The sequence below is a fragment of the Prenolepis imparis genome, unplaced genomic scaffold (genome assembly GCF_030444845.1).
Source record: "Prenolepis imparis isolate NDT839.2.m4 unplaced genomic scaffold, iyPreImpa1.0 SCAF_19, whole genome shotgun sequence".
Taxonomy (NCBI): Eukaryota; Metazoa; Arthropoda; class Insecta; order Hymenoptera; family Formicidae; genus Prenolepis; species Prenolepis imparis.
Window position 1 is genome coordinate 689,971 of NW_028141177.1, and position 12,335 is coordinate 702,305.

The window sequence follows — 12,335 nt, forward strand, 5'->3', positions numbered from 1 at the left end:
GTTGGCACGGAGTCTGGCTGCGGGCGAAACCTTCGGCTCCCTAGAAAAATTAACACACCGATCCATACAGAGACAACTAATACATATCACCCTACGGTCTCTCCTATTTCCTCACCCGAACATATAGAAACCCCGCTGACGCCGTCTCCCGCTACCTCTGCTTCTGCAGAATTTTTCGATTCCCCGCGAACTCCTTCTCCTCTTTCTCCCGAACCCGCTATACCTCAGCGGGCCCCTTCCCCTCACTCCTCTGTTTCCTCTGAGGACGCCGATTCTCCGCGGAGCCCTTCTCCCTTTCTTCCCCCTGCTTCTCCCGAACGCCCTGAGCCACCTAGATCTCCGTCTCCGGCTCCCTCAACAATCACCCTTGAAGATTCTCCTCCCTCATCCCCAACGTCCTCGGTAAATAGGGAACATCCGGAAGGGTTTGAGGTAGTAGATATCAGCGACGACGATTCCGAAGAATCAGAATCGCCTGCCAAGCTCTCATACGAGCAATTCAGAGCTTGGCTGATAAACCAGCTCCCAGGGATACGAGAAGTCCCTGAGGAAGCTTTCACGATTGGTCCAGGCCCCGTAGACCACGAGGCCTTACGCGAATTTCTAGAGACCACCGATAGGAATAACATCATCCCCTGGTATGTTCCCGGGCGAAGATATCCTTTAGCCGTCCCTGCACACCTTCTCCTACGAACCTATCCCCCCTCCACCGCCATAATTACCGAACTCATATAACCTAGAAGTCTCTCTTACACGCACACACATGGACACTAATTTTATATACCTATTACCATTTAAATTATTGTAACCACCAATCGGGACCCTAAAATTTAAACAATAACTCTTACCCCTTTCTGCCCCGATTGAAGACCTCCGTACTAATGTATCACCCGCGACACATACACATACATTCACTCTTCATTAGCAACTAAGTCCGTCAATAATATTATTATGTATATAAATTCTTTCGTCTTTATATTAGGAATAAATTTATAAATTTCAAAATAAATGATTTTCATTTATTAATAACCCGTTCCCACTTATTCCCGTAAACCAGGATCGCACAAGGTCCCATCCTGCGTAAAAGAGATTAAATTCTCTTGCCAAAAAGGGACCACCGAGCGAACGGCCCTTTAAATAGAGTAAGAGCGACCCTTGCGGTCGTTGACCTATTTGGGCCCAGACGTTCGTTCGGGTCGAACAGACGGATAGTCTGCCGTCGTTCGAAAAGATAAATTTAGTTACGTCCTTCCTTTCGACTCTTCCTTCCTTGAGTCTGGACGTAACAGTACTATTAAAATGTATAATCGATGAATTTTTGGCTCGTCTTAAAATATTAGAAATCGATACTTTTTTACCGCTGACTCCATTCGACGCAACTTTATTTTATGTATATCAAGTTAAAAAATTTGTACGCTGGTGTCTGCATGCTATCAAAAGATTCTGTAATCAATGTAAGGTAAACGGCCCAGTTACAGGCACTGTCCTAGTTTCCGACACCGACGGTACATTTATATTTGTAATAAATAAAGTTTTCGTCAAATATTAAAAAGATTACAAGCAAATTAAAGAGCGTTTTTTACTGTTGATTATTGCACAAACACTTTTTTTTTTAATGTTTCGTACTTAAATTACCGACAGTGAATGGGGCGACTCGCGCGTTTCAGTGGCTCCCGAAGGGCATTCCTAGGTGACACACCTTAGTGGTAGCGAACGTCAAATTGCTGATGTTTAGTATTATGTAAGTATTAAAACGTCATAATGGTTATATGAACATGTTCAGCACGAATCACATTATCGATTAGATAAGTAATAGTTTATCTGTATGTTAGTTTTTCCCTTAAATTCCCGATGCCAAGAAGTGCGTCACGTAATGAAGGTTATGTTTCACTTTTTGGCACAGAGTTTGTAATATGTTGCATCATCAATTTTGCTTTATTATTCTAGAAATTGAGGTAGATTTATTGATACTTGTAACTCGAAAATTTATGATAAAAAACATTTTTTATGAAAAAAATAATTCTAATGAATTTTTATGAAATTTGTTTGAAATTTATTAATTATTCAACACATTTTGACACTTTACGCTACAGATAAATTTTGTTTTCTGTGTTTTATTTTCACCTATCTTATTTTTTGTATTTTAATGTATAATATATAAAAAATCTGTTGTAACAGAGTAAGCACAGATAGAGAAAAAAGTGATGGAGACTTTGGACTCTTCGAAGGTAGCTAATTTATCTCAGAATGCATCGAAAAGGTACAGAATACTTCTTTCAAACTAAGTATAGATTGTATTTTCAATAGGAAATATTTTAATATATTTTAATGTGCTTAGGAAGAAAAAATCTGCTGCAAGGTACACAGATGCTATTCTGAAGGAGGCCTTAGACGCAGTAAAGAAAGGGATGCCTGTCAGCACTGCATCAAAGCAGTACAATATTCCAAGAACTACGTTGCAGTACAAAAACTGGGGCAAATCGCCACCTGTTATTAAAAGTCGAGGACCTGAGTGTATACTTGGAGAAGAATACGAACGCCAACTCGTACAGTGGATTTTTTATATGAGTCAAAATGGATTTCCTGTGTCACGGGTTCAACTATTAGATAGCGTTCAACTGCTGCTGAAGCAGATAAAGACGACGACGACATTTCCAGATAATCGTCCTGGGAGACATTGGTATGATGCCTTTCGTGCTCGTCACAAAAATGTAACTGAACGAATGTCTCAGAATTTGACGCACAGTCGAGCTAAAGTAACGGAAGATAAGCTACGAGCGTGGTTCAACGAGGTGCGGATATATTTTGAATCGAAGTCGCTCCTTGATATTGATCCTTCTCGTGTATTCAATTGTGATGAGTCAGCATTCTTCCTGAGTCCGAAAGGAAGCAAAGCATTAGTCAAGAAAGGTGACAAAACGGTTTACAATTTTATAAATAACGATGAAAAGGAATGCTTGACTACGCTTATCTGTGGAAGTGCGAGCGGAAAAATTGCATCACCGATGGTAATTTTCTCATATAAGCGAATCCCCGGACACATCGCCAGAAGCATGCCAAAAGACTGGAGCATCGGACACTCTGAGAATGGATGGATGACTGGAGAAACGTTTTACGAGTACATCGCAAATATTTTTTACCCGTGGTTGGTGAAAAATGCTATCATGTTCCCAGTCGTGCTATTCTTAGACGGACACAGTTCGCATTTAACAATGGCGTTAAGCAATTTTTGCAGAGAGAAAGAAATAGAGCTCATTGCTCTGTACCCAAATGCGACGCACATACTGCAACCGTTAGACGTAGCATTTTTTCATCCTCTGAAGACAGCATGGGCGAAGGTAGTGGGTCAATGGAGACTCGAGAATAACGGCGAACGTATAAAACGAGAAAATTTCGCACAGCTCTTGCAGAAAGCCCTCGATATGTTGGACGTGAAAACAATTCTGAAAAACGGATTTGAAAAGACTGGGCTCCACCCTTTTTCGGCGGACGGAATTAATTATCAGAAATATTTCAAAAATTCAGTAGACTACGCAACTCCTCAAACTACTCCGAGCGAAAGAATTCGAACAGAGCTCGAAGATTACTTAGCGTTTATCGAGAATAATATCGAGAAGGAGGTCTTACAAATATTCAAGGACGTCGAAGAGGATGCTGAGTGGACGGGCGAACCGACACACAAAAGCCTCTTTTGCTTCTGGCGAAAGATTAAGAGTAAGATGAACTCCAGCGAAGCCAGTCATAGTATCTCCGGAGAGTCCAGAGTTGTCGGCGAGACACATGTAGCTAACGAAAACGAAAAACGGGTATTTAGAGAATATTTTTTATATTGATAACTTTTTATCAATCAATTCTATTGTATTACAATCATTGACAGTTTCTACTATAAGTGTACAACGTCAATTTCTATTACTTTTACAAGAATTTACATATAATTTATTTATACATTTTTTTTATTGATATCTTATAGGACTTTTTTATTTCTCATTATCAATTTATTTACAAAATTATTCTATATACTGTACAAATATAGATTTGCAACGAAGGTACGGCGAATGAGATAAACGAAGAGCGAGAGGAGAACGAAGAACTCAACGTAGAAGCTTTACCTATTTTTATTACAGCCTCCGACGACGCTTCAATTCTTCAAAACGAAACAGTGCCTAATTTATTGTTAATCGACAAAGATTCCAGAAATAATTTTGATCCACTGCAGGGAGACATCACCGTTTACGAAGTTAACCCATGCGGAGTGTTAACACCGATAAAAAATCAACTCAACGATGTTGATACTGCTGAGTTGATAGTAGAATTGCCTAATAAATGTATTGATGAATTGACTTCGCCGAAATCGCCACCGAAATCGCCGCCGAAATCGCCACCGAAATCGCCATCGAAATCGCCACCGAAATCGCCATCAAAATCGCCACCGAAATCGCCACCAAAATCGCCACCGAAATCGCCGAGTAGCATTCGCTTAAATGTACCTTCGCCGTTCAAGCATGCGTTGTTTTGGCCTTCGCAAAAAAAAGGACCTCCAAAAAAGCGCCAAGATAAGGAGAAGGTGCCAACAGTAGTCACGTCTGATGCATGGAAACAATTCCAAGAGGCAAAAGCAGAAAAAAAACGTAAAGAAGAAGAGGAAAAGGAAGCGAGGAAAGCAGAACGTTTAAAGAAAGCACAGTTTAAGAAGGAACAACAAGAAATCGCAAAAGCGGCAAGGAAAATAAAAAAGGAGCAGCTAGAAATTGCCAAAAAAGAGAAAAACGCTAAGAAGAGAGTTCAAAAAGAACAAGCACAAATAACAAAAAAAGTAAAAAAATAGTCATTAGAAATCCTACAAGGTGAAGAAAAACTAAAAAAAACTCGTAAATTAACTTTATAAAAGTGTGCAAAATGTATTATTTTATATGTAGTTTTTGTATAGAGGTTGACAAAATATATTTTGTAAAACTGTGCATATGTCTTATATTATATGTAGTTTTTGCATAGAGGTTGACAAAATATAATACCTACAAGCTAATTAGTAATTAAACATTGATTATTACAGCTAAAATTATACGCAGGACAATTTAAGTAACTGTGACGTCTCGAAGTGCCGAAAATTGGGCCCGTTGGTGCCATAAAGTGCGGCAGAGCACTTCGATAGTGCCAAAAACGCCGGCAGTAACGAGCATTATAAAAATAATTATTTATTTATTAGAACTGAATGATTTAACTAAAAATATAGGTGAATCTTACTCAGAAAGCTTTAATGCACGTGTTAAAATAGTTTGTTTGGGGTTTAACAATATATCGCGTTCGTAAATAATAGAAAATCAGGGCCGCTGCTATAAAGGTGCCTATAACTGGGCCGTTTACCTTACTATTAAAATGTATAATCGATGAATTTTTGGCTCGTCTTAAAATATTGGAAATCGATACTTTTTACCGCTGATCCTTTGCGACGCAACCTTATTTTATGTATATCAAGTTAAAAAATTTGTACGCTGGTGTCTGTTTGGTACCAAATGATTCTGTAATCAATGTACTATTAAAATGTATAATCGATGAATTTTTGGCTCGTCTTTAAATATTTGAAATCGATACTTTTTTACCGCTGACTCCATTCGACGCAACTTTATTTTATGTATATCAAGTTAAAAAATTTCCACGCTGGTGTCTGTTTGGTACCAAATGATTGTGTAATCAATGTACTATTAAAATGTATAATCGATGAATTTTTGGCTCGTCTTAAAATATTAGAAATCGATACTTTTTTACCGCTGACCCTATGCGACGCATCCTTAATTTATGTATAGCAAATGAAAAAGTTTGTATGCTGTTGTCTGCTTGGTACCAAAAGATTCTGTAATCAATGTACTATTAAAATGTATAATGGATGAATTTTTGGCTCGTCTTTTAATATTAGAAATCGATACTTTTTTACCGCTGACCTCATGCGACGCAACCTTATTTTATGTATATCATGTTAAAAAATTTGTACGCAGGTGTCTGTTTGGTACCAAATGGTTCTGTAATCAATGTACTATTAAAATGTATAATCGATGAATTTTTGGCTCGTCTTAAAATATTAGAAATCGATACTTTTTTACCGCTGACCCTATGCGACGCATCCTTATTTTATGTATATCAAGTTAAATAATTTGTACGCTGGTGTCTGTTTGGTACCAAATGATTGTGTAAACAATGTACTATTAAAATGTATAATCGATGAATTTTTGGCTCGTCTTAAAATATTAGAATTCCATACTTTTTTACCGCTGACCCTATGCGACGCAACCTTATTTTATGTATATCAAGTTAAAAAATTTGTACGCTGGTGTCTGTTTGGTATCAAATGATTCTGTAATCAATGTACTATTAAAATGTATAATCGATGAATTTTTGGATCGTCTTAAAATATTAGAAATCGATACTTTTTTACCGCTGACCCCATTCGACGCAACTTTATTTTATGTATATCAAGTTAAAAAATTTGTACGCTGGTGTCTGTTTGGTACCAAATGGTTCTGTAATCAATGTACTATTAAAATGTATAATCGATGAATTTTTGGCTCGTCTTAAAATATTAGAAATCCATACTTTTTTACCGCTGACCCTATGCGACGCAACCTTATTTTATGTATAGCAAGTTAAACAATTTGTACGCTGGTGTCTGTTTGGTACCAAATGATTCTGTAATCAATGTACTATTAAAATGTATAATCGATGAATTTTTGGCTCGTCTTAAAATATTAGAAATCGATACTTTTTTACCGCTGACCCTATGCGACGCAACCTTATTTTATGTATATCAAGTTAAATAATTTGTACGCTGGTGTCTGTTTGGTACCAAATGATTGTGTAAACAATGTACTATTAAAATGTATAATCGATGAATTTTTGGCTCGTCTTAAAATATTAGAAATCCATACTTTTTTACCGCTGACCCTATGCGACCCAACCTTATTTTATGTATATCAAGTTAAAAAATTTGTACGCTGGTGTCTGTTTGGTACCAAATGATTCTGTAATCAATGTACTATTAAAATGTATAATCGATGAATTTTTGGCTCGTCTTAAAATATTAGAAATCGATACTTTTTTACCGCTGACTCCATTCGACGCAACTTTATTTTATGTATATGAAGTTAAAAAATTTGTACGCTGGTGTCTGCATAGTATCAAAAGATTCTGTAATCAATGTACTATTAAAATGTATAATCGATGAATTTTTGGCTCGTCTTAAAATATTAGAAATCGATACTTTTTTACCGCTGACCCTATGCGACGCAACCTTATTTTATGTATATCAAGTTAAAAAATTTGTACGCTGGTGTCTGTTTGGTACCAAATGGTTCTGTAATCAATGTACTATTAAAATGTATAATCGATGAATTTTTGGCTCGTCTTAAAATATTAGAAATCCATACTTTTTTACCGCTGACCCTATGCGACGCAACCTTATTTTATGTATATCAAGTTAAAAAATCTGTACGCTGGTGTCTGTTTGGTACCAAATGATTCTGTAATCAATGTACTATTAAAATGTATAATCGATGAATTTTTGGCTCGTCTTTAAATATTTGTAATCGATACTTTTTTACCGCTGACCCCATTCGACGCAACTTTATTTTATGTATATCAAGTTAAAAAATTTGTACGCTGGTGTCTGCATGGTATCAAAAGATTCTGTAATCAATGTACTATTAAAATGTATAATCGATGAATTTTTGGCTCGTCTTAAAATATTAGAAATCGATACTTTTTTACCGCTGACCCTATGCGACGCAACCTTATTTTATGTATATCAAGTTAAATAATTTGTACGCTGGTGTCTGTTTGGTACCAAATGATTGTGTAAACAATGTACTATTAAAATGTATAATCGATGAATTTTTGGCTCGTCTTAAAATATTAGAAATCGATACTTTTTTACCGCTGACTCCATTCGACGCAACTTTATTTTATGTATATCAAGTTAAAAAATTTGTACGCTGGTGTCTGCATGCTATCAAAAGATTCTGTAATCAATGTACTATTAAAATGTATAATCGATGAATTTTTGGCTCGTCTTAAAATATTGGAAATCGATACTTTTTACCGCTGATCCTTTGCGACGCAACCTTATTTTATGTATATCAAGTTAAAAAATTTGTACGCTGGTGTCTGTTTGGTACCAAATGATTCTGTAATCAATGTACTATTAAAATGTATAATCGATGAATTTTTGGCTCGTCTTTAAATATTTGAAATCGATACTTTTTTACCGCTGACTCCATTCGACGCAACATTATTTTATGTATATCAAGTTAAAAAATTTGCACGCTGGTGTCTGCTTGGTACCAAAAGATTCTGTAATCAATGTACTATTAAAATGTATAATGGATGAATTTTTGGCTCGTCTTTAAATATTAGAAATCGATACTTTTTTACCGCTGACCTCATGGGACGCAACCTTATTTTATGTATATCATGTTAAAAAATTTGTACGCAGGTGTCTGTTTGGTACCAAATGGTTCTGTAATCAATGTACTATTAAAATGTATAATCGATGAATTTTTGGCTCGTCTTAAAATATTAGAAATCGATACTTTTTTACCGCTGACCCTATGCGATGCATCCTTAATTTATGTATAGCAAATGAAAAAGTTTGTATGCTGTTGTCTACTTGGTACCAAAAGATTCTGTAATTAATGTACTATTAAAATGTATAATGGATGAATTTTTGGCTCGTCTTTAAATATTAGAAATCGATACTTTTTTACCGCTGACCCCATGCGACGCAACCTTATTTTATGTATATCAAGTTAAAAAATTTGTACGCTGGTGTCTGTTTAGTACCAAATGGTTCTGTAATCAATGTATTATTAAAATGTATAATCGATGAATTTTTGGCTCGTCTTAAAATATTAGAATTCCATACTTTTTTACCGCTGACCCTATGCGACGCAACCTTATTTTATGTATATCAAGTTAAAAAATTTGTACGCTGGTGTCTGTTTGGTACCAAATGATTCTGTAATCAATGTACTATTAAAATGTATAATCGATGAATTTTTGGCTCGTCTTAAAATATTAGAAATCGATACTTTTTTACCGCTGACCCTATGCGACGCAACCTTATTTTATGTATATCAAGTTAAATAATTTGTACGCTGGTGTCTGTTTGGTACCAAATGATTGTGTAAACAATGTACTATTAAAATGTATAATCGATGAATTTTTGGCTCGTCTTAAAATATTAGAAATCGATACTTTTTTACCGCTGACCCCATTCGACGCAACTTTATTTTATGTATATCAAGTTAAAAATTTGTACGCTGGTGTCTGTTTGGTACCAAATGGTTCTGTAATCAATGTACTATTAAAATGTATAATCGATGAATTTTTGGCTCGTCTTAAAATATTAGAAATCCATACTTTTTTACCGCTGACCCTATGCGACCCAACCTTATTTTATGTATATCAAGTTAAAAAATTTGTACGCTGGTGTCTGTTTGGTACCAAACGATTCTGTAATCAATGTACTATTAAAATGTATAATCGATGAATTTTTGGCTCGTCTTAAAATATTAGAAATCGATACTTTTTTACCGCTGACCCCATTCGACGCAACTTTATTTTATGTATATGAAGTTAAAAAATTTGTACGCTGGTGTCTGCATAGTATCAAAAGATTCTGTAATCAATGTACTATTAAAATGTATAATGGATGAATTTTTGGCTCGTCTTAAAATATTAGAAATCGATACTTTTTTACCGCTGACCCTATGCGACGCAACCTTATTTTATGTATATCAAGTTAAAAAATTTGTACGCTGGTGTCTGTTTGATACCAAATGGTTCTGTAATCAATGTACTATTAAAATGTATAATCGATGAATTTTTGGCTCGTCTTAAAATATTAGAAATCGATACTTTTTTACCGCTGACCCTATGCGACGCAACCTTATTTTATGTATATCAAGTTAAATAATTTGTACGCTGGTGTCTGTTTGGTACCAAATGATTGTGTAAACAATGTACTATTAAAATGTATAATTGATGAATTTTTGGCTCGTCTTAAAATATTAGAAATCGATACTTTTTTACCGCTGACTCCATTCGACGCAACTTTATTTTATGTATATCAAGTTAAAAAATTTGTACGCTGGTGTCTGCATGCTATCAAAAGATTCTGTAATCAATGTACTATTAAAATGTATAATCGATGAATTTTTGGCTCGTCTTAAAATATTGGAAATCGATACTTTTTACCGCTGATCCTTTGCGACGCAACCTTATTTTATGTATATCAAGTTAAAAAATTTGTACGCTGGTGTCTGTTTGGTACCAAATGATTCTGTAATCAATGTACTATTAAAATGTATAATCGATGAATTTTTGGCTCGTCTTTAAATATTTGAAATCGATACTTTTTTACCGCTGACCCCATTCGACGCAACTTTATTTTATGTATATCAAGTTAAAAAATTTGCACGCTGGTGTCTGCTTGGTACCAAAAGATTCTGTAATCAATGTACTATTAAAATGTATAATGGATGAATTTTTGGCTCGTCTTTAAATATTAGAAATCGATACTTTTTTACCGCTGACCTCATGCGACGCAACCTTATTTTATGTATATCATGTTAAAAAATTTGTACGCAGGTGTCTGTTTGGTACCAAATGGTTCTGTAATCAATGTACTATTAAAATGTATAATCGATGAATTTTTGGCTCGTCTTAAAATATTAGAAATCGATACTTTTTTACCGCTGACCCTATGCGACGCATCCTTAATTTATGTATAGCAAATGAAAAAGTTTGTATGCTGTTGTCTACTTGGTACCAAAAGATTCTGTAATTAATGTACTATTAAAATGTATAATGGATGAATTTTTGGCTCGTCTTTAAATATTAGAAATCGATACTTTTTTACCGCTGACCCCATGCGACGCAACCTTATTTTATGTATATCAAGTTAAAAAATTTGTACGCTGGTGTCTGTTTGGTACCAAATGGTTCTGTAATCAATGTACTATTAAAATGTATAATCGATGAATTTTTGGCTCGTCTTAAAATATTAGAATTCCATACTTTTTTACCGCTGACCCTATGCGACGCAACCTTATTTTATGTATATCAAGTTAAAAAATTTGTACGCTGGTGTCTGTTTGGTACCAAATGATTCTGTAATCAATGTACTATTAAAATGTATAATCGATGAATTTTTGGCTCGTCTTAAAATATTAGAAATCGATACTTTTTTACCGCTGACCCCATTCGACGCAACTTTATTTTATGTATATCCAGTTAAAAAATTTGTACGCTGGTGTCTGTTTGGTACCAAATGGTTCTGTAATCAATGTACTATTAAAATGTATAATCGATGAATTTTTGGCTCGTCTTAAAATATTAGAAATCCATACTTTTTTACCGCTGACCCTATGCGACGCAACCTTATTTTATGTATAGCAAGTTAAAAAATTTGTACGCTGGTGTCTGTTTGGTACCAAATGATTCTGTAATCAATGTACTATTAAAATGTATAATCGATGAATTTTTGGCTCGTCTTAAAATATTAGAAATCGATACTTTTTTACCGCGTACCCTATGCGACGCAACCTTATTTTATGTATATCAAGTTAAATAATTTGTACGCTGGTGTCTGTTTGGTACCAAATGATTGTGTAAACAATGTACTATTAAAATGTATAATCGATGAATTTTTGGCTCGTCTTAAAATATTAGAAATCGATACTTTTTTACCGCTGACCCCATTCGACGCAACTTTATTTTATGTATATCAAGTTAAAAATTTGTACGCTGGTGTCTGTTTGGTACCAAATGGTTCTGTAATCAATGTACTATTAAAATGTATAATCGATGAATTTTTGGCTCGTCTTAAAATATTAGAAATCGATACTTTTTTACCGCTGACCCCATTCGACGCAACTTTATTTTATGTATATCAAGTTAAAAAATTTGTACGCTGGTGTCTGCATGGTATCAAAAGATTCTGTAATCAATGTACTATTAAAATGTATAATCGATGAATTTTTGGCTCGTCTTAAAATATTAGAATTCCATACTTTTTTACCGCTGACCCTATGCGACCCAACCTTATTTTATGTATATCAAGTTAAAAAATTTGTACGCTGGTGTCTGTTTGGTACCAAATGATTCTGTAATCAATGTACTATTAAAATGTATAATCGATGAATTTTTGGCTCGTCTTAAAATATTAGAAATCGATACTTTTTTACCGCTGACTCCATTCGACGCAACTTTATTTTATGTATATGAAGTTAAAAAATTTGTACGCTGGTGTCTGTTTGGTACCAAATGGTTCTGTAATCAATGTACTA

The 12,335-nt window shown here is 34.8% G+C and overlaps 1 protein-coding gene across 1 annotated transcript; it reads right to left on the reverse strand.

Moving 5' to 3' along the window:
* Positions 1-30: 30 nt before the first annotated feature.
* Positions 31-772, reverse strand: LOC145946725 (uncharacterized). Its single transcript, XM_083056479.1, has 2 exons — positions 116-772; positions 31-40 (listed from the first exon to the last, which is right to left on the reverse strand). Exon 1 carries the CDS (start codon positions 630-632, stop codon positions 243-245), a length of 390 nt encoding a protein of 129 aa, XP_082912605.1. The 5' UTR covers positions 633-772; the 3' UTR covers positions 31-40; positions 116-242.
* Between the last annotated feature and the right edge of the window lie 11,563 nt (positions 773-12,335).